Here is a 23,414-nt window from a genome sequence, read left to right as displayed (position 1 = left end):
GTAAACAGAGGCTACGAAAACTGTGGCAAGAAACCAGGGATCCAGCGTGTAAAACGGCAGTCAATTGGGTCACCAAATCAATCAGGCGAATGACCCGTAGAACGGCACTTGAACGGTGGGGGGGAAAAAAATAGGTAACGCTGAAGTCACACCTCAGAGTATATGGCCCATTGCGAAATCCCTCGGTAAGAGAGACGGACCAAGGGCACCAACTCCTATTCATGATTCTTCTGGCCATAAATTTCACCCTTCTTATGAAGCCAACGAAATTGCCGACTGTTTGGAAATTCAGTTTACCCCGCATGATCTATGTGACGATAACCATGAACGGCGGGTGGACGCTAGAGTACAAGCTCTGCTAGAAACCGTAGATGAAAACCCCCCTCTAAGGATCAGGCCATGTGACGTTCAGAAATTAATAAAATCCCTGAAATTAAAAAAGGCCTGTGGAATTGACGGCATCCCAAATGAATGCCTCAGGCACCTTCCAAGGCGACCATTGGTTCACCTAACTCACTTATTCAATCACTGTTTTCGGCTCTCTCACTTTCCAAATACTTGGAAGGAAGCAAAAATAATAACTTTACCTAAACCGGGTAAAGACCCGAAATTTCCTCAAAATTTACATCCGACCAGCCTCCTGTCCACGACAGGAAAACTATTCGAAAAAATAATTTTGAAATTCCTCCGTAAACATATTGAAGAAAGAGGCCTGCTCAACGCAAGTCAGTTTGGTTTTCGTGCACGTCACAGCACGACATTGCAATGTATGAGGCTGGCGGACCACGTGACCCTAAATTTCAACAATAAAATGTCTACGGCTGTAGTGTTCTTGGACATCGAAAAAGCCTTTGATACCACGTGGCACTCAGGATTGCTGTTTAAGTTATCAAAATTGGAATTCCCCAACTCTTTGACCAAGCTTATTGGGTCCTTCTATCTAAACGTAAATTCAGGGTCTCTGTTGAAGGCGAAATGTCAACGCCAAGGGAAATGCAAGCAGGGGTGCCACAAGGTTCTGTCCTTTCCCCTATTCTTTACAATTTGTATATAAATGATGACCCACAGACATATGGTGTTCACCTGGCCCTCTTTGCGGACGACACCTGTCTATATGCGACAGATCGCAAGGAGGGTTTTGTTGTTAGAAAACTCCAGCGCGGTCTCAGCTCAATGGAGACGTGGTGTGAGCGCTGGAATATAAAAATTAATGAAGATAAGCCTCGGGGGGTCTACTTCTCTCGTGGTCGTCGACTGCCTGATTCTTGTCTTACTCTAAATGGAAGAAATATTCCATTTGTAAATAGTGCAAAATATCTAGGTGTAATCTTCGATAAGAGAGTGACTTGGAGATTACACATAGAAATGATCGAAGCCGAGGCCTTCAGAACATTCATTAGAGTGTATTCCCTATTCAAAAATGAGCGATTGAGCGCTAACATTAAACTAACCCTTCATAAAGCTCGTATTAGATCCATAATGACTTCTGATAGTCCCTCCTGGGAGTCTGCGGCAGACACCCATCTAGTGAAATTGCAGCGCCTGCAAAACAAGGTTCTCCGCACGATTGGCAATTGTCCAAGGCGCACACCGGTCCGCGATTTGTACATGGCATTCAAAATCCCGTCCGTATATGACTTTATAACAAAATTATGCAGGCAACAAGCACAAGTCATACAAAATCATGAAAATGAAAATGTTCGCAAAATCGGACAAGGCGAAGCCCGCCACAGAAAGTATAAGAGGCATAAACTTGGCGGCGGTCAGTCATACGACCGTTCAACTGACTAGACTGCCGTGGTAGCTAATACTACTAGGAAAAAGATATATAAAAAAAGGGCATAATCTGCTGTACCTAGCCTGGACTAACAGAGGCCGTGTATATATTGTACATTGAAATAAGAAATAAGTGTGTATATGTAAATATATGTAAATACAGACAGTGGACTTAGTAATACAGACTGACTGACAAATGACAGACCCGACCTCTCATCGGAGAGGGCGCTATACATGGACAAGACAGTAACTTTCATTCAAAAGAATTTCTGGTCATGAGCCCCAGCTGGGGCTCGACACCAAGACAGACAGACTGACTGACCATCAGTTGCAACGTGGCTCTGACTCTGACTCTGACTCTGAATGTGACATTGACTTGGCTTGAGCAGAAGTTGAATGCTGTCTGTTAGACAGACGAAGCTGCGTGTTAGTATGTGGGGGTTCCCACAGAGCTATGTTGATGACATCCAGAGATCACATTCCTTAGAGAAACAATTAGTCCCTTTCTGCTTAATTGAAATTTCATAATTATCTATGTCAATAATAGTCGGTTGGCAGTCTGTGGCCTACATTTTAAATAAAATTCTAATTTGTATATCTCCCACTGTCCTGTCAGTATTTATTTTGGTCAAAACAGACATGTGAACTTTGTCCATTATAAACAAGAATTTTGACCACATACAGATCTTTTTCCCCCAGCATTAATTTAATGAATGACACTTTAAAATTATGTTTTAATTTGCATGACGATTATGATGGTATCTCAATTATAACTTCATATACCTACATTATTACATTTAAAATCTCATATAGTGTATATGAGACAAACTCCANATTCGAAAAAATAATTTTGAAATTCCTCCGTAAACATATTGAAGAAAGAGGCCTGCTCAACGCAAGTCAGTTTGGTTTTCGTGCACGTCACAGCACGACATTGCAATGTATGAGGCTGGCGGACCACGTGACCCTAAATTTCAACAATAAAATGTCTACGGCTGTAGTGTTCTTGGACATCGAAAAAGCCTTTGATACCACGTGGCACTCAGGATTGCTGTTTAAGTTATCAAAATTGGAATTCCCCAACTCTTTGACCAAGCTTATTGGGTCCTTCTATCTAAACGTAAATTCAGGGTCTCTGTTGAAGGCGAAATGTCAACGCCAAGGGAAATGCAAGCAGGGGTGCCACAAGGTTCTGTCCTTTCCCCTATTCTTTACAATTTGTATATAAATGATGACCCACAGACATATGGTGTTCACCTGGCCCTCTTTGCGGACGACACCTGTCTATATGCGACAGATCGCAAGGAGGGTTTTGTTGTTAGAAAACTCCAGCGCGGTCTCAGCTCAATGGAGACGTGGTGTGAGCGCTGGAATATAAAAATTAATGAAGATAAGCCTCGGGGGGTCTACTTCTCTCGTGGTCGTCGACTGCCTGATTCTTGTCTTACTCTAAATGGAAGAAATATTCCATTTGTAAATAGTGCAAAATATCTAGGTGTAATCTTCGATAAGAGAGTGACTTGGAGATTACACATAGAAATGATCGAAGCCGAGGCCTTCAGAACATTCATTAGAGTGTATTCCCTATTCAAAAATGAGCGATTGAGCGCTAACATTAAACTAACCCTTCATAAAGCTCGTATTAGATCCATAATGACTTCTGATAGTCCCTCCTGGGAGTCTGCGGCAGACACCCATCTAGTGAAATTGCAGCGCCTGCAAAACAAGGTTCTCCGCACGATTGGCAATTGTCCAAGGCGTACACCGGTCCGCGATTTGTACATGGCATTCAAAATCCCGTCCGTATATGACTTTATAACAAAATTATGCAGGCAACAAGCACAAGTCATACAAAATCATGAAAATGAAAATGTTCGCAAAATCGGACAAGGCGAAGCCCGCCACAGAAAGTATAAGAGGCATAAACTTGGCGGCGGTCAGTCATACGACCGTTCAACTGACTAGACTGCCGTGGTAGCTAATACTACTAGGAAAAAGATATATAAAAAAAGGGCATAATCTGCTGTACCTAGCCTGGACTAACAGAGGCCGTGTATATATTGTACATTGAAATAAGAAATAAGTGTGTATATGTAAATATATGTAAATACAGACAGTGGACTTAGTAATACAGACTGACTGACAAATGACAGACCCGACCTCTCATCGGAGAGGGCGCTATACATGGACAAGACAGTAACTTTCATTCAAAAGAATTTCTGGTCATGAGCCCCAGCTGGGGCTCGACACCAAGATAGACAGACTGACTGACCATCAGTTGCAACGTGGCTCTGACTCTGACTCTGACTCTGAATGTGACATTGACTTGGCTTGAGCAGAAGTTGAATGCTGTCTGTTAGACAGACGAAGCTGCGTGTTAGTATGTGGGGGTTCCCACAGAGCTATGTTGATGACATCCAGAGATCACATTCCTTAGAGAAACAATTAGTCCCTTTCTGCTTAATTGAAATTTCATAATTATCTATGTCAATAATAGTCGGTTGGCAGTCTGTGGCCTACATTTTAAATAAAATTCTAATTTGTATATCTCCCACTGTCCTGTCAGTATTTATTTTGGTCAAAACAGACATGTGAACTTTGTCCATTATAAACAAGAATTTTGACCACATACAGATCTTTTTCCCCCAGCATTAATTTAATGAATGACACTTTAAAATTATGTTTTAATTTGCATGACGATTATGATGGTATCTCAATTATAACTTCATATACCTACATTATTACATTTAAAATCTCATATAGTGTATATGAGACAAACTCCATTTTAAGTGCAACAATTTAATTGTAGTTCTTTCTTCTTCCCTTCCTCCACACTTCATGTTTCGGCCCTAAATGGCCATCATCAGGTGTGTATTCTTACATAGCTGCTACACTGCCCGTAGTTTAAAATTGTGTGAGTGTAACAGGATGCTTAAATATAATATTGTACTCATAAATATATAAATAAATAAATAAATAAATAAATAAACATATAATGTATTTTTATAAAGGCAATAATTAGAATGTGGAAACTCTTGGAAAGGAACCAAATTGTATATAACAGTATGCATGTGGATAGATACTGCATAAACTCAGGAATCGAAAGATTTTTATATTTTTTCCTTCCAAAATGTAGATGCATGTCTCACCATTTGTTAGAGAATGGCGATATAACAAATGTGGTAATAGTACTAGTAATATCAGAGATATAAATATGACTATGTTAGTTGTGCTGTAATTAAAACCAAATCAAATTCCTATTGTATTTACCAGACAAGCAATATCAGGTGTTTTTAAAACTGAACACCAGGTACAAATTTTTTAATCTTTCATTGGATTCCAAATGCAGAGGAACATGGAAGAACCAACTCATATTTTGCTCTACACCCTTCCCTTCCTTATTTTTACATTCCTGAACCACCCAGCTACATAATCATAAGTCTTGGCATCTGGACTTTGCACAAGACAAAGTCACTCATAAGGTAAAATATTTGGCCATCTCTATTCTATTTGAAATTATAACATGCAGACATCTGCTTTATTACACATATAGACTGAAGGGTATATATACACTTAAAATATGACATTACTTGAAAGAGTGTTGAAGGAGGTGACATTTTGTACCAAACCCAAACAATGTAATGCCTTCTTATCAAGATTACCTTGAGCAGTTTTGGTAAAGCCTCTCCTTCATAGCCTCCACCCCAGCGTAGACACCTCGCCAGGTCATTGCCAGTGCCTAGAGGGATAACACCAACTGCAGGCTGTTCTTCGAACTGCACTCGATCTGTTCACAAAAGCTCAAAGTTTTAGTTCATACTACACAGATAATAAATGGAAATTCTTGTAGGCCTGTGTAACCCAGAATACTGCATAGCTAATCTCCAGGCTAAGATATGAAACAAAACCTGCAAAATGTGAAAGAATGCTATCCAGTTGATCACACCATTTGGTACTTAACTGGTGTAAAGGAAATATTATGGCAAGGAGTTAATCTGTAAGTCATTTGATCTGAAGGCTTAAAAATACATAAGGTGAAAAAAATACCTGGCGGTTATTACGCATAAAAATAATTTATATTTACTGATATATCCAACATTCATAATATCGTAAATAATAAATGTAATTTCAGGTACTGAAACTACCTTCATACTGTCAAAGTTAATTGTAGTTATAGGAGTCTTATTATTAAGCAATTTTTAACCCTTAAAACAATCAGAAGGAGAAGATTATTGTTAATTCTGCCCCAGAACTTCACCCTCCTGGTAAAAAATAAATAAATAAATAAATAAATGATTAAGTTAAGCTTGAAAAGTAATTAATTGAGCACTGTTAAGAAGGAAACCATTGTATATTGCAGAGATACACACCCATTGTCTCCAAGACCCATCCAACAGTGCCGTCCCCACCACAACAGATCACTCTGAAGTTTGGAACATCCTTGAACAGTGTAAGCCCTGTCATTGGCCCTCCCTTAGCCAAGTTATAGATTTGTCTTGGGTTGAGGAGATACTGGAATTTGCGGAGCATTCTTCCCCCTTGACGTCCACCTGATTTAGGGTTGATGAACACAACAAGAGGCTTGGTTCCAGGTGGGGGTGTTATTTGGAATGACATTGGGCACTGTTGTTCTTGTGTGGACAGAAGAGACCCCTGAAAATATCAGTGACATTGAGTCAGTTGCAATACAGTATTTGTAGAGCAGTAAAACGTCAAAACTGACTTTCCTTTCTTTATGTTTTTCAGCCAGTGCTAATGTGTAATTTCTGCTTTCAGGGTTTAGTGGGGTCACATGTCAAAGTTTTTCCAACATTTGTTTGTACATTGCAGTCACCATCTCCAGAATTAATGAGGCAGAAGGATGACATATAGATCTTGAAATGAAAGTAAAGGTGGGACACAGAACGATGTGCTGTTTATTGGATAGCACCATGCTCCCACTGTGAAGGGTTGTAGTTCCTTCCCATTGGGGAGCACCACACACCAAACCCCCACTTTTATTTCCATTGTGACACCTATATGTGTAAGATTGTATCCTCTTCCCTCCCCATTCACCCTGAAGACGGTAAAATTACGCATTGTAAGCTGTTTATTTTGAACTTTATAATTTGGTTACTCTCTAATGGCGGGTAGCTTTTATAAATATACTTATTTTTGGAAATAAGGATAGTAGTAAGATTAAAACTTTTTTTTTTGTATTCTGATGATTTTCATGGGCCTTAAATAAGAACAATTATTTTCAAATTCAATTTGGGCTTTCAAAAATTAGACACCCCAGAGATACATTGCAGAATTTAATAGAAGGTCACATAATTATTAATATTTTTTGGTAAACCCTTACATTGTCAGCTGGGTATGCCATGACATAAGGACTGATTTGTTGAAGAGTTACAGTAATGAGTGATTAAAGAACGAATAGCACATCTGAAGACAAAAGATTCTGGGCTAAATTGCGGTTGTCAGTCCAGGATTTGATGTTAATGTTTATTTATTTAATAATAGTGCTGTGTCAACTGTGTATATGGGGGAGGTTCATATTAGCATTAAAAAGGTTCTTTCCCTCTTCAAAAGTGCATCCCTTACTGAATTGTTGCAGTCTGCTGGCGTCTGACTCTCTGAGCGCTGGAGACCGGAACGCTTGTACTCTTTGGTGAAGGATCTTTGTCGATCCAGAACAATGGGACAGATGGCAGTAGGCGGCAAAATGTGTATTCTGTGGTCACCGAGCATACATTCTGGCTTCACTTGTGAAGCGCAGCGGTTGTGCAGCTGCAATGAAATGGATGAGAACTTTATACCGAGTGAAAGCATGGTTATTTACTACATACTTTTAAACATAACGATGCAGTTGGAAGAGGCCCCGAATTAATATTGTAAATAACGAAATAATTTGTGGATGAAGACTAAACTTGACAACATTAAGCCAATGTTTCTGAGCAAGGTTCGCACCATGTGCTTTAGCCCATAATTCCACGTGCTGTGTGGAGATGCAATGTACACGACTGCGTAACATATTTTTCTTGTACGCCTGTACTTGGATACAGATTGTTCAGCCCGGTTCAAACGATGTTAGGCATCGTTCAGAGCGTACAGAAACCGGTTCTGTTTTGCAGCACCATCAGAGAGGGTTAGTCCGAAGATAGAGCAAAAACTAGGGACTGAAAGAACTCTGCAACCTCTTTAGTGAGAAGGTCGACCTGCGGGGACTGATAACGGTGCAGGGCACATGGCAGCGCCTCCAGCCTTCACCTGTGAAGTTACTACGTCATTGCAGGAGACGAGTGTGTCCAGTTCGTGTCAAAGTGCAGCATGTAAAGAAAGGATTGATCTGTGCTGTGTTGCTGTTGTCCAGGAACTCCATCCTCTTGATATTCAGAAAAGAGTGGCCTACTGTTAGTGTTGTGAAACACTTGTTGCCTAAAACCCTGACAACTTGGACATGACATGGTTTTGTGGTGGAGATTCGTTTCGTCTGTTGGGATACGTCAGCCACAGGATACTTGAGTGTGGACTGTCACAAATACTCCTGCCATTCATGTATCCCCTCCATTTGCAGAAAGACGGGATGTCTCTGTCACCAACCCACACTGTTGTCCTGGTCTTCTTCCACACAACTGTCAACACCAATGTCTACCTTGACAATTTGAAAGAATTTATGAACCAGTTGGTTGACTGGGAGCTGACATTTGGTTATTTTCAATAAGGTGAGGTGGTGTGTCACATATCTCACCCAGCCTTGGAAGAAATCAGAAGTTTCTATGGGGAGAGAATTACTCAAAAAGACTTTGGCCACCATGGACTGAGGACGTTGCTTCTTTGAGCTTCTTCAAGTGGGGTCTGGTGAAGAATAGGGTGTTCCAACATTAACCTTGCACTAGTGATGACCTGAAAGGAAATGTTACCAGCAAAACTACTGCAGTCTCTCCAGCCATGCTGACTTCAACTTTCATTAACATGGAGCTTCATGTTGGCCTCTATGTTCAGGCAGAGGGAAACCAATATTACTATCTTCAATATCTCCACATCTACTGTGGTATGTACTTGCCTAGTTTCATTTTCATTGGTAAATTATTGTGTGATTTGTAATTATTAATTCAGAGCCTCCTCTGAGAGAACCACTGTGCCCTTCAGTCATCTGGGCTGCAGTGGTGAAGATGGTGTGTAATTTCTTCTTTAGCTACATACTACCATGACATTAATTAGGTCCCTCTAAATGGAAATATTGATATAAAAATTATCAATTAATATACAGAAATACTGAAGAAAAATTGTTTTCAAGAGTTGAATGTTACATTGCAAGGATGAGTGACTAGAGTAACTGCTCAAAAGAATGCAAAACCATTCAAGTAAAGTAAAGTAAAGTATTTATTTCGTCTCTATAGATCATTGTTACACGATATAAGACAAGTCAGTTACTACAATAAGAGAATAAGTGCTAATGTTTCTGAATGACTGATACACAATATACCACCCACAAATGAATCTGTAATGTCCCATTTGTTCACTAAAGTAGAATCATGTGATATGGATGGAACCCATTGTAAGAAAGGGCAGGTTTATTTTTAAATATAGCCACACAAGAAAAGAATATTGTCACCTGAGATGTGATGCTGTGCTTACTTGGCTTACTCCTTAATCCTGAAAATGGTGGCATATGTTCCTTTGAAACTTCAGTAAACTTCTACCAGACTACAGAGTGTCATATCCCAGGAGATTTTATTCGCATAGTGGGGGGTGGAGCCCAGCTGGGTCCACTCGGCACGGCGGGCACTGATTGGCCTAATGTACCTGCCCTAGGTGATTATGATGATGGAGAAATTGGTGGAATGAAAATTGGCAGGGGAAACCGAAGTACTGGGAGAAAATCCTCCCCAGTGCCACTTTGTCCACTACAAATCCCACTTGACCAGACCCAGGCTTGAACCCGGGCCACAGTGGTGGGAAGCCAGCGACTAACTGCTTGAGCTATGGCACAGCCCTATCCCAGAAGATAGTCATTGCCATGAAAACTTCAAGTACAGTGTACCCAAATAAATTTTGTGCTGTTGGGACATTCTGACATGTCAGAAATTTCATATGAAACATACAAACAAGTTTACTTCAGGCCCCATTTCTTGGATTGGATTGTTTTTTTTTTTTGTGGCACTGTTAGTATTGAGACTGTACAGTATCAATAATATGACGATTAATGAATATGAATCAGTTGGTAGAATGAGAACTGGCAGTGGAAACCGAAGTACTCAGATAACCTATCCCAGTGCAACTTTTTTCATCACAAATCCTGCAAGACCTGACCTGTGATTGAACTGATGCCACCTTGGTGGGAAGCCAATGACTAACTGCCTCAGCTACGGCATAGCCCTCTCTGGGTCTTCAATTCAACAGTTTACAAGAACACATTTACAATAATTCTAAGCATGTGAAAGGTAAACAAGTTTATATATTTTTAAAACATCTACAGGATGAGATATTGTCTTCCCCTTATATAATTCATATAGCCATGTAACGGCAGTCATCAAAAGAAAAGACATGTCAAAGTTTTTGTGCTTGTTACTCTCTGAAACAGCTAAACATACATAAGGATCCAATGAGAAATTGGATCAGAACAGGAATAAATTAATGTATTTTGTTTTCAGCTGATAGATACATCACCAGAATATCTTGTGTCACTGTGGGTTACTTCTTTGTTATGTTCTAATTTGTTACAAAGCAGTTTATGGTATTAGAACAATAATCATTGAAAGTTCACTATTATTTAATGCTGAAAATTGTCTATGAAGACTTATGGTACCGCTGCAAGCTGCTTTGATACTACTAGGGCCATTGATGCCACATTTTGAAAAATACTGATTTAAACAGGGAGGTTTACAGGAGCAATGTCTTAATTTTAACAATCCTATAATGAATTTCGTACATTTTTTATAATGTGTGGAGAATTTTAAGGTTTTTAAAAACAAGAAAGATGACTTACAGTGATTTGACACCACCGACAATGCAGCCCTGTGATGCCATTGTAACTCTTGATGGTTTTCTTGCACTTGGAGCATTTTCCATGGCAGTTTCCCTCTACCCAGTGGTGTGACATGAGCTGAGAGGTCTTCTTTGATTTAACATATGTTGCTATACAAGAGGCTGGGGCTCTCTGCACACACCGCTCATGCACAGTATATTTACAGACTGAAATACAAGACACAATCCTTAGAACAGCTGAGCTGTTAATCAGATATAAGCTGACAGAATAACTGACCAAATAATTAGTTACGTATATGTGCCAGAAGGGCTTGTGATCTGTGATCTCTTATCTCTTGTGTGTCATCAGTTAAAGCTACGGAATCACAATGACATTTTCTAACGTAAAAGTAACATTTTATCTATGCTTAATTAATTAAGCACCATGTCATGAAGGCTAATGGGGAGTGAAGACAAAGCTCCACCATTCTTGACCTCAACACGAGATGGAGGTTAGTAGTCAGCTTCATGTTCCATGAATTTTTCCCTCAGAGGAAGAGCTTCTGGTACCCACTGAATAATAATTGGCCCTGTTTTTGGTGTTAAATCTGTTGTCTAGTTACTGACTTGTGGTAACCACTTTGAGAATAAAGTCTGTCACAGTTAAAGACCATTCCAATATTGATTTTGTTATGTCAAGCACTTTCATGAACAGGATAACCAAAATACACTTACAAACACAGCAGAGCCCTTTCTTGCCAAGCCCAACCAACATATTGAGGCATAGGTTACAGTAAGCTGGTTTGCTGAAGTGCTTCAGTCGCCACAAATGATTACCATCTTCCTTAACATTCTGCAACAACACAGAATAAACGTAGTGATTCCCTTTATTGGTGGATGTTGGTAATCATGTAATCTCATAACTGTAGGCCATCAGTTGTCAAATGCCTTTAAACCAGGTTCTTTCCTTCCCACTGGTTATGTTTAGGTTTTGTCTTGCCTTGAGGAACTGCGTAATTGGTACGCCTTGCCAAATACTGTTATCAAGATAACATTAAGTAGAATGTGACTGGTGGATCATGGGCATGAAGGGTAAGACATATAGAGTTTTGGTAGGAGTATATGAAGGAGTAAGACTATTTGGAAGTCCTAGACATTGATGGGAGAATAATATTTACTAAGTAACTCGAAATAGGATGAATTGTATGGATCAGATAAGTTTTGCTCTGGATAGGTGCCAGTGGTTGGCTCCCTAGAACTGGCAGTGGTCCTTTCAGGCAGATTCCATATAACGGTGGGAAATTCTTGATTATCTACTCAACTCTTAGCTTCTTAAGAAGGATTCTACTCCGTTTAGTAAGTGAAGTATATAGAATTAGTATAATACTGTATCAGTGTGTCACTTCTGATAGCACACTTGCAACACTGAGTGTAGGATAAACGTACCCATACGATTGCTGGAGTTGGCTTGTTTCAGTATGAACAAAAATTGATTTAAAACCCATAAGGTAAAGTTGCAGTGTGTCTTGAACAATGTAATATAGGCTGTATGAAACAAATATGTAAAATAACTCATTATCTACATAAAAAAAAGTACATTTTTTGCAATTCTTTCAAGGACAGCATACAGAGAAAGGCTTTCATTGAAATTATAATACTATCATTGCTTTTAATTCTCAGTCACAACATATAATTTAAGAACATCGTGTTAAATATTCCAGTAAGCATAACAGGATGCTGGGGAGAAAGTTGTTATGGGGAACTTCACAGAATAATGGTAGGATGTTGAAATAAAGGTGGAAGAGAGAGTGAGGCAAGTAGGACATTATGAGAGAGATGAGAAATGCATAAAAATGTTAGTCAGAAAACATTAAGGAAAGAGACCACTTGGAAGAACTAGGCATAACTGGGAAGGTAACAGTAATATTGATCTTAAGGAAATAGCGTACTGGGTAATTATTGGATTTGTCTGATTCAGGATTGCAATCTGTGCTTATTTCCTTAGAACACTGTAATGAACTCCTGGGTTCCATAAAAGTTTGGGAATTTCTACATTACCAGAGTGACTGGTGACTTCTTAAGAAGGATTTTACTGTAAAAAATTCAAGTATTACAGGTAGTTAGAAATGATTATTTTTATAGACTCTTGGAACAATTTCATAAGCAGCTTCTTGTAATAAACTGTTGCTGGCTTGTAGACTGTTACTTGAAAATTGAGATTTGAAATATACAGGAAACCTACATCTACCAACCTCATACTGCATAATACTTCATATCATCCATACGAACATAAAAAGGCAGCTATCAACTACCTCCGCAATCGAATAAATACATACAAGCTCACCAACGAAGGAACAATAAAAGAAGAAGATATTATAACTCGTATACTTGTAAATAATGAATATTCACCATATGCGAGAAATTACAATACGAAACCACCTAACAACAACACACCACAGAAGAAAAAATGGACCAAATTTACATACTTCGGCCCCAACATTAGAAGAATCACTAAGCTATTTCGAAATATCAATATAAAAATAGCTTTCAAAACAAATAATACAATAAAAAAGCTTCTAAGAACAAAACATGAAACAGCGGATAAATACAACCTTTGTGGAGTATACCAGATGACGTGTAAAGATTGTGACCTAAAATACGTCGGCCAAACAGGACGTAACTTCAGAACAAGATACAAAGAACACATCAGGGAAATAAAAACGAATGGGCAGAAATCAAAATTCGCCCAACACATACTGGACACAACGCACAATTACCACACCATAGACAAAGCAATGGAAATACTCCACATAGAAAAGAAAGGAAAAATGCTGAACACACTAGAAAGCTTCCACATATATGAATTAACTAAGCAAAATCTACAAATGAACGAAGCTTTGACTGATAGTTACAACCCAATTTATGATAACCTAATAAAAGCAAATCAAACGCAAGAAATATAATATATCCCAAAACCACTTACTTATCTTCTCAGAATACCACCCCCACCCCTACCCGCACACCCCCCCACCACCAACACTAATACCCTACAGGAACCAACCCAACAAACAAGACAATCAGTAGCCATCACGACAAGGAACGTAATAGATCCAACATCAGAGGATGCCAAAGAACAACAAGACCTTCAAAAGTGAAAGAGCAGTCAATGTGATGAGTTGAAGTTTATTTCATGAACTTCTTAACCAAGTGGTAATAATATAACTAGCTACAGTGAACTAAATTTTAATTTCTAAATTTTAACTTTCAACATTTGTATTTTTAACTTATTTTTAACTTATATTTTATAAGAAGAACTTGACACATATTATTTGAGCGTGGACCTGAACAGGATACAGGATCAAAATAAGTGGAAAAACGAATGTGATTGTGTGTGATTGTGCAACTGTGTTCGTACACCTGGGGATGACCTCTTGAGGTCGAAACATGTAGTGTGACAGTAAATAAAAAACGTGTTGTGTGGTCGGTAAAATTAACTCTAATATTCATTGTAGACTGTTACTTGAAAATTGAGATTCAGCAATTTAAATTGTGGTCTTGTAGGTTAATACGCCATGCAGTCTTTTGGGTATTTATCAATATTTCAGATGTTCTCACAGCGAACATTTTCAGGATATCTGTAGAACACTTATACAAATTTTATTTGTACTACTTAGGCAGTTGATCCCATACATTTGTAACTCACAGTTACTCTTCCTCTTTGGATGTGATCTCCCATTCTTTCCTGTTGCATGGTATATCAGAAGCAAGTCCTAATTTTGCTTATGTTCTGTTTGGTTTGAGTTTCATACAGAATCAGTGTTTCTGTTCATTAATAAATGCTGCCAATTATTATTCATCAACAGTGTTTAGCATTCATAAAGTATAGGCTAAACTAAGTATAAAATGTATGTTATCGGTTTCTGGTGTTACAAATGATGGTTCTAGCATGATCTCTCAGTCAGTATAAAACAAAAAGATCAGAAAATAACAAGTAGAAACCTTGTAATGCAAGAATTTATGCATCAGTTCAGACTTTTCTCTTTAAAATTATGTTGCTGAAACCTGGAGATAACAGAATTCTGTTGCAGAAAAATATTGCTTTGTGGTCAAAATATGGAAGTAATGCACACTATTAGAAATTAGATTTTAGCGGAGTTTATTTCAGTGACTTTCAGAAATGTCACAGGAAGATGAACAATGTTAATGTTTTAATCGTTAAGAAATGTTTAGGATTTCAGTCACGTCTCCAGCACTACATTTATGTTTTGGAATATGAGCAAACGTCTTCAATAAGCCAATAAATTTATATGCAGTGGAAACAGGACTATAATTGAAGAAAGCAGTCTTCTGGGATTTGGCACCGTGTATATGTGGTGTTAACCGACGTTTCGGAGGAATGTATCGCCTCCATCTGTCTGCTTTTACCGGTTCTCACGGTCTCTTCGCTTGCAGATTTCTTATATTTTTTCTTCTACTCTGAAGATGGAGGCGATACGTTCCTCCTAAACGTCGGTTAACACCACATATACACGGTGCCAAATCCCAGAAAACTGCTTTCTTCATAGTCGCCGCCGTGAAAGCCTCAAATCTTATAGGACTATAATTGTTACAAATGTTACAGACTGAAATTTGGGGAAATTACAGACACAAGTATAAACCCAATGATGAGATAATGTTGTACATCAAGCAGAAACACAGGATTTGATTTACAGTGCTACTTCATTGTTTTCAGAATGTTTAAAATGTATATTAGAAGTTTAAACAAGACTGAAAGTTCTGCACTAAGAAGAGAACCATTGCTACTGTAATTTTCTGCTACAGATAAATTGGAGGGCTCACATGTGGAGGTGGGGTCAAATACCTCCACCGTAGCCCTGCGAGTCATACGAGGTGACGAAAAGGGAAGTCTCAAATCTGACACAGTAAAATATGATTACAAGTCTCACGAGACTCGGACCCAAAATGACTGCGCTGGCGAGGACCAGCGGCAATTGCAAACGACAGACCCGTCTTCTTGTCAGAGAGATCGCCTCACTTCAAAACCGCAACTCTCTGACAGCAATGAAAATCTGATTGTAAGCCCCAGGTGGGTGCTTTATCCCAAGATAGACCGGTCACCGTGACCCTGTGAGACGTAGGAGGCGACGAAAATGGAAGTCTTGATTCTGAGACAGTAAAATTATGGTCACAAGTGCCACGGGACCCGGACACGAGAGTAACTGCGCTGGGGACGGCCAACAGCAGTTTAAACGACAGACTCGTCCTCTCGTCAGAGAGAGCGCCCCACATCAACAAACCCGCAGCTGTCTGACAGTAATATAGGTCTGGTCTTAAGCCCCAGATGGGTGCTTGATACCAAGACATACTGGCCGACTCTCCTTCGGTCGTAACATAACTTTAACTTTGACCCATTACTAAATAACGGTTGGCCAAACGTGTTCCAGCTCCAACGCACAGCACAGAACACTCGTTTCTGTGACAACAATTCTGATAGAATAAAATCTGTCTTAGCAATTTGTGAACAAACTAAGCAAACAAACTCCGTGGCTTGTGTCCGCAAGCGAACTATACCGACCGAGCGACCGCCGCTTGTCGGGCGAAGTTAGTGCCAAATTTAGCGAATAGAAGGTGTCGCGTGGTCAGCGCAACGGACCGACACGGCCGTTAAACTCGGTTTTCTAGACCGGAGCCATTATTTCCTTGAAATAGCTCCTCAATTATCCTCACGAGGCTGTGAACCCCGTTCCAGACCCACTACTTCTCAGAAAATGTGGTAGCGCCGGAAATCGAACCCAGGACCTCAGGATCTGTAGCCAGGAACTCTGACCACTAGACCATAGAGGCGGCATTTTGTGAACATATATCATAATATTATCAGGATTATACTCACCGTATCTAGACCTAAGAGCACTAACAATGGAATGGTTGTCATGCCACCACGCTTCCATTCTTCCAGGGACACTGTACCATCTGCATCATAATCAATTTCCACCATCATGTCTTGGAGGATCTGTGAACACAGGAAAGATGATGGTGTTAGAGCATGGCTGTTTCCCTATCAGTTGAAGTTCAGAGGCTGAAAAATATAGTCACCATTGGGTCATAGGTACTACAGTCTGTGGGGCTTAGTAATAAAAATTAGCATAGTTAATTTTGTTTATTATTTATTGGATAATGGTCTCAGTAGCTGAGACAACATAATATTGAATGATGGGATGAGGCAAAAAAGGTAAAGCTATCCCTGTAACAGGCCGTGGAGACCCATAGAGTTCTGAGACATTGAGCCTCCCACATTTACTTTAGAAAATCGGCTCACAGATGGCGCCGGCCGGCCGCCCATTATCCCCAGGAAGATTCCTGGTACTCATTTCTCTTAGAGGCTGAGTCGACCCTAGGGTCATATTGCGACTGGAAGGATTAGATAAATTGAAAAGTCCAATGACCCCACCGGGAATTTAACCAGCGACCTTTCGGGTTGTAGCATAGTGCCTCGGCTACGATGTAGAAAGAAGCTGTCATATCATAATTTGAGGCAATATCTGGGCATTTTCTTGGAGAAACTGAGGAAAACCACAACAAATTGCAGTAAGTGTAGTGAATATCATGGCCAACATCTAAACCAGGAATATCTTGACAAGGCTGAAGTGTTACTATCTCAGGCAGCTTCCTAGTTAAGTAGTATATTGCATAGTAAATGTTTCAACGAATTTAACTTCTCCTTACTGTCCCCTCATATACAAATTGCTAGGGTGTAGTGTGTGTGATGACGACACCAGAACATAAGCATTTAGACGAGTTATGTCTTCTGGCATATAACGCCGTGTAAACTCCGTGGTTTTAGCCCGCAAGCGAACTATATCGACCGAGCGACCGCCACTTGTCGACGAAGTTAGTGCCAACTTTAGCGGATAGAGGGTATCGTGTGGTCGGTGCAACGAATCCCCACGGTCGTTAATTTCAGTTTTCTAAACCGGGGTGTCCCTTGGTCAGCGCAACGAATCCCCACGGCCGTTGATTTCGATTTTCTAGACCGGAGTCGCTATTTTCCTGAAATAGCTCCTCAATTATCCTCACGAGGCTGAGTGGATCCCGTTCCAGACCCACTACTTCTCAAGAAATCTGTTAGCGCCGGGAATCGAACCCGGACCTCTGGATCTGTAGCCAGGAACTATGATCACTAGACTACAGATATAGCGCCATTTAGTCCATCGAAATCGACCGACGTTTCGAAGGAATATATCATCTCCATATTCAGGGTCAAAGAATGAACCAAGCAAGAAACAGCGTGAAGCAGGTAACAAGCAGAGCAAGCCAATTTATTGTTTGGCTTAGTCTTCTATCTGAAGATGGACGCAACGTGGTTCTCTGAAATTTCGGTTCACTTTCAATGCACTACATGCCGTTATATGCCAGAAGATAGAACTTCATAGCCACCGCTGAGAGAACCTCAAATCCTACATATGTTTATAGAGTTTGTTCTGTTTTGTTGTTCTTGCCAGCCCGGAATACAGTACTGTATCAAACACTTCATGTCTTGCTGAATTCTGGAGCCAGATTGAAAAACTATAAACTGATATGACATTGTACTTCTTCTTGCGGTTCTTGTAACATCTGAAAGGTTTGTAAAAAATCTGGGACAAAAAAATAGCCGAAAGGCTTTGTCAGAATTGAAAAATGTGACAGCGAAAATGTGAAGATACATGAAGGGATATGAGCAATCTGTTTGGGGTTACTTGAATATGAGTAAGAGGTACCGAGAAAGAATTGGTCAGAGATAAATTTGGAGAGTATGATTTGTATTCATATAAATTAAAACTGTTCAGCAAATCACATAATTTCTTACATGAAATTACCATTTTACGAGTATATTGTCACATGTAGGAGTGACTATAGATGGAGCTCGAATTGGTAATTGCATTTATTAACCACCTACAGGTCGTCAGTCGAAACTACAAATAATTATTACACTGCTGCTGCTTTATAAAATTTACAGTCACTCCACACTAATCTTCTCAGTTTATTTCCACTGGTCTTCACTATCGGTTTCCTGCAAAGGATTTACAACAGAGGAACTATAAAAGTCTCACTAAATTACACACTCCCTATATCGATGTACTACTGCACATGTAACGTCACACACTAAGTCTTCTGATCCTTCTCCTGGCAAAACTGTTGTTCCCTTGGAACTTCGGAGCTCAAGTGAAGTCAGTTCCCATTCCCGTATTCTCATCTCAGCACGGACCACTCCCAGAAAACATAACTCCTCTATTGTTGCATGGCGGAGACCACAGAGAAAATACGTGCCACTTGTCAGCCCGCAGGTTGATTGGTCCGTTAACAGCGCTGGACTTGGAGTGGACGACATAGAAAACACATCCTCATCTATTGCTGCGTGTTGGACCGTGTTTATAAAGCTGTTGTCTGGCAACGTGTTGATCAAATCCGTTACAATATTGTGATAAGCACACTTCATATAACAAGACCTGCAAACTTAGCTTAACACTGCTCACTTGTATTTGGGAGGTACTTTTTGAAATTTAAACCATGAAACGATTATCCTGAGGGGTTTCATGGCTTTCCTCAGCCCCTCCAGCCAAATAGGGGAGTAATACTTACATTAGGCCATGACTACTTTCTTCTATACCCTTGTCAGTTCTCCTTTCACTGTCATCCAGTCACTGAACACTCTATGGTCTGAGTTATTGAGAGCATTGTTAAAATATCTACAGATGAATACTACCAGAGTCTAAAAGTTTGTGACGATGGTACATTAGTACAAATATTATGTTTTTGGACATTATCCATCGTCTTATCTATATCTAAAAACCGTCCTGTTTATTTTTCAAAACACGACGTTTCGGAGACCGTGTACTCCTTCATGAAGCTGGCACAGGTGTCTGAAGATAGGGGCTAGCTCTGTCGATTGGGCCCAACTGAGTAGGTTTTACCTGTAGACAGAGACAGAATCCAGTCTCCGAAACGTTGTGTTTTGAAAAATAAACAGGACGGTTTTTAGATCTAGATAAGACGATGGATAGTGTCCAAAACATAATATTTTTACTGCCAGGTGTTTGTAGTGTATTCACAGTATGAACATGTAAATTAGTAAACTTACAGGCTTGAGTTCTGTAACATCCCAGCCAAGGTATTCAGCAACATTCATCATTTGATTAACGATGCAGTCCATTTCCTGCAAAGAAACTGAATGTTACCAAAATATATCGATATTTCAGGCGTCCTTGAAAGATACCGTATTTACGCATGTATAGGCCGCGTGCGTGTATAGGCCGCAGCACAATTTTCAGACAGAAATTATAGAAAAAATAATTTTCTTGGAATATTATTTCAGGAGTATTACACCCTGTATTACTTATTACTAATATAATTTTTTTTAAATGAAGTGTGATTTCGAATATTTCGAATATAAGCCGCACCCCAGTTTTCCTATTGAATTTTTGGCAAAAAAATGTGCGGCCTATACATGCGTAAATACGGTATGTTGCAATTGCATCCTGCATGTATAGCATTGCCCCTTGTTACACATTACATGCATGTGTGCATAAACTGAATAGCATGTCAAGGAGATTTCGTCTGTCAGTTTCCATGTTTGGACTTCAGAATCACTGGGTAGATTTTGATGAAATTTGATATTAAATGTCCTCACAAAAATTGTAGGGCGTTTTTGATTTTCATACAGGTACTTTCGTAAGAGTAAGAGAATGTTAGAAAAATGTTAAATCTAATCATAAGAGGTGCAACAGATGCATATAGAAACTGTGTAATCTGGGGTGGATTGCACCTTTTCAGTCTTGTTTTATCGAATTATTTATTTATCCCAAGAAGGTTTGTCTTTAGGGTTAGATAAGACTTTGTGAGACCCAGAACCGTGCTAGAGATGAGGCCTCTGTATTTTTATTGACCCCTCAGAATATCAGATCTTAGGGTGTAACTTATTTCGCTTATAAGTGCATCTAAAAATGTTTATCAAGGTACATAATTATCCTGATGTTGATATCTTGCTTGAAAAGCAATAAAATGCTATTAAATTCTAAATAAGGATAAACATAATTTTTTATTCTTGTACTCAGCATTGATGAAGCAAGTTGCGAATGGACGGTCTTGAATAATTAAGGGAGTATTTATTTATAGAGGTCACTTGTTATTGTTAAGACAGGAAAATCATAAACATTTTGTAGGATGAATGTATAGTTCAGGTGGGCGAAACATAAATTCACATAGAATTTTCGATGGCAGATATCCTGGAATTCAGATTAAGAACATATGGGAGGGAAACTTTTAGATGGATCTTAGCCAAATTTAGGACAGGATAGACTCTTCTGTTAGAGCATAAGATATTTAGGTTCTATTGTCAGGGGCTAAATTAGCGCCCCTCATCACACCCTTGAGGTAATGAGACATGTAATTGGAAAATGAAAGTCTGGTAGCTCTAACTCAGTTACAGCTCAAGTACGTAATGATTCAGTTTAATCCACTTCTCCTTCTCTTATTAAAATCTCTCTTTCAGTTACTCATTTCCTTCGCCATTTAATTTCGTTGTATGCAGGCACTTTCAGACCACTCAATTTAGACTTCCATACAAACTCCGTGGTTTTAGTCCGCAAGCAAACTATACCGATCGAGCAGCGAAGTTAGTGCCAACTTTAACGGATAGAGGGTGTCGCGTGGTCAGTACAACGAATCCCCACGGCCGTTAATTTCAGTTTTCTAGACCGGAGCCGCTATTTTCTTGAATAGCTCCTCAGTTATCCTCACGAGGCTGAGTGGACCCCGTTCCAGACCCACTACTTGTCAGAAAATCTGGTAGCGCCGGGAATCGAACCCGGACCTCTGGATCTGTATCCAGGAAATCTGACCACTAGACCGCACAGGCGATACACCTCATTTAAATATGTTAAAACACTAGAAAAGTACTCCAATGTTACTGTGTTCTGATCATGGCTGTAGTTGGGTCACGGCGGTCAAGGAGTGCCCCCTGCCGCCTTATAGAACACAGGGAGGCCACGGTGGCACTTATTTTAAAAACAGTGACGTTTAGCACAAATAAGTTATAACTTGAAGAACGCCGTCATATCGGACGTGGCGACGTGTAGATATTGTGTGAACTGACGTTTCGGAGGAACGTATCGCCTCCATCTTCAGGGTAGAAAAATCCGCGAGGCAGGAACCAGCGGCTTTTTCTATCCTGGAGATGGAGGCAATACTTTCCTCCGAAACGTCGGTTCACACAAGATCAATACTGCGCCATATCCCAGAAGACGGAATTCTTCAGTCACCGCCGTGAAAATCTCAAATCTTACAAGTTATAACTCATTCAGTTTCCCAATTCTCGGCTTAAGGCTTCTTTAAGTATTTGCGTTCAGTTTTGCCTTTACGAGTGCAGAGTAACCACTGATTGTCAACCAGAACGGTGTCTGTCATGCTAGACTACCCCGGAACTTTTGTTTTAAGCACTACATCCCTGGCTCTGCTTTATTAGGCACAAGAAAATGTTAAACCTGGGACAGATCTAAGTTATTTGTCATATTATATTAAGAAAGCGGGTCCATCATTTTTAAGTCATAGATTGGATTGGGGCTAAGTAGGTATAACAACTAGGTGTGGACTAGGTTGTCGAGGAATTGAGGCTCGATTCCTTTTGTGGGAAAGAGAGTTCCTCTTCTCGCAGCATCCAAACTTCCTTTGATTCCCACGCAGTCCCCCATCTGTTGGGCACTGTGAGCGCTTTCCGTCAGAGTAAAGCTGGCCACTCATTTCCCTCTAGTGCCGAGGTTAAGAATGCATGGGACTCTACCTTCAGTCCCCCATACTTCTTTGTGTCATGTAGGTTATTTAAGCTTGGAGACAACTTTACCTTTACTGTGAGCGAAATGCAGAGTCTTTTATATTGAATTAGGCGGTATATGTATTGGCCATTATGATGCAGAGGGTTACTTACTTTCTTCTCAGCTTATATGTACAACATAACGATGAGGTACTCGTACATACGGAAAAGAATCGAGAGCAAAATTCATAATACAACTGATGTTTGTGTGTGTGAGCCCATTTTCAATATATGGAGTTAATCTGCTGCTTCGGGCTGATCCCTTGTCCAAGGATTCTTACCAACTGTGTATAGGATTAAGAAACTGAAAAAGCGGCCAAGGTCCAACAAAGGGCTTAGGGCCAATGATAGATAGATATGTACGTAGGTAGGTAGGTAGGAAGGTGGGTGGGTGGTTGGGTAGGTAGGTATGTAGGTAGGTAGGTAGATGGATGGATTGGTATGTAGTAGATGGGTGGATTGATTGGTAGGTAGGTGGATAGGTAGGTAGAAGTTAATCTGCTGTGAGAATATATAATTTTGTTTGCAGTGAGAATCCTTGATATGACCCTTCAGTTCTCCTTATTAGAATGAGGAAATATAAATGTTTCAAAAGATTGTAACATACATTTTAAAACAGTAAGATAATTTTGTTAGAATTTTGTAGGTTTTTTGAAATCTTACGTTTGTATCCAGAACTCCGTTTCCATCCGTGTCATACAGGCGAAACATGACTGAAACAAAAGAAATGTAAGTGGAATTCAGTTAGGAGCATTTACTAATAGAAATTATTTCTGATGTTTCTTCATTTTATTTGATTAGTTGGGTTACATTCACTGCTCTACAGTTTCTCTGAATACTTCCATAT

The 23,414-nt window shown here is 39.7% G+C and overlaps 1 protein-coding gene across 2 annotated transcripts in view; it reads right to left on the bottom strand.

Annotated features, from left to right (window-relative positions):
• The window catches only part of LOC111871504 (diacylglycerol kinase 1), a 317,380-nt gene that overhangs the window by 21,577 nt on the left and 272,389 nt on the right, over window positions 1-23,414 (bottom strand). For both annotated transcript variants that reach the window (XM_023864665.2, XM_033754283.1), the window contains exons 8-15: window positions 23,231-23,280; window positions 19,841-19,915; window positions 16,616-16,735; window positions 11,461-11,578; window positions 10,748-10,953; window positions 7,360-7,545; window positions 6,147-6,429; window positions 5,439-5,563 (exon numbers count right to left, since the gene is read on the bottom strand). In XM_023864665.2, the coding sequence (XP_023720433.1) occupies window positions 5,439-5,563; window positions 6,147-6,429; window positions 7,360-7,545; window positions 10,748-10,953; window positions 11,461-11,578; window positions 16,616-16,735; window positions 19,841-19,915; window positions 23,231-23,280 (1,163 nt within the window). The remainder of the gene's footprint in view (window positions 1-5,438; window positions 5,564-6,146; window positions 6,430-7,359; window positions 7,546-10,747; window positions 10,954-11,460; window positions 11,579-16,615; window positions 16,736-19,840; window positions 19,916-23,230; window positions 23,281-23,414) is intronic.

Source organism: Cryptotermes secundus, unplaced genomic scaffold (assembly GCF_002891405.2).
Source record: "Cryptotermes secundus unplaced genomic scaffold, Csec_1.0 scaffold585, whole genome shotgun sequence".
Classification (NCBI taxonomy): domain Eukaryota; kingdom Metazoa; phylum Arthropoda; class Insecta; order Blattodea; family Kalotermitidae; genus Cryptotermes; species Cryptotermes secundus.
The sequence above is the reverse complement of the archived record's forward strand: the minus strand, read 5'-3'. Positions and strand labels throughout refer to the sequence as shown.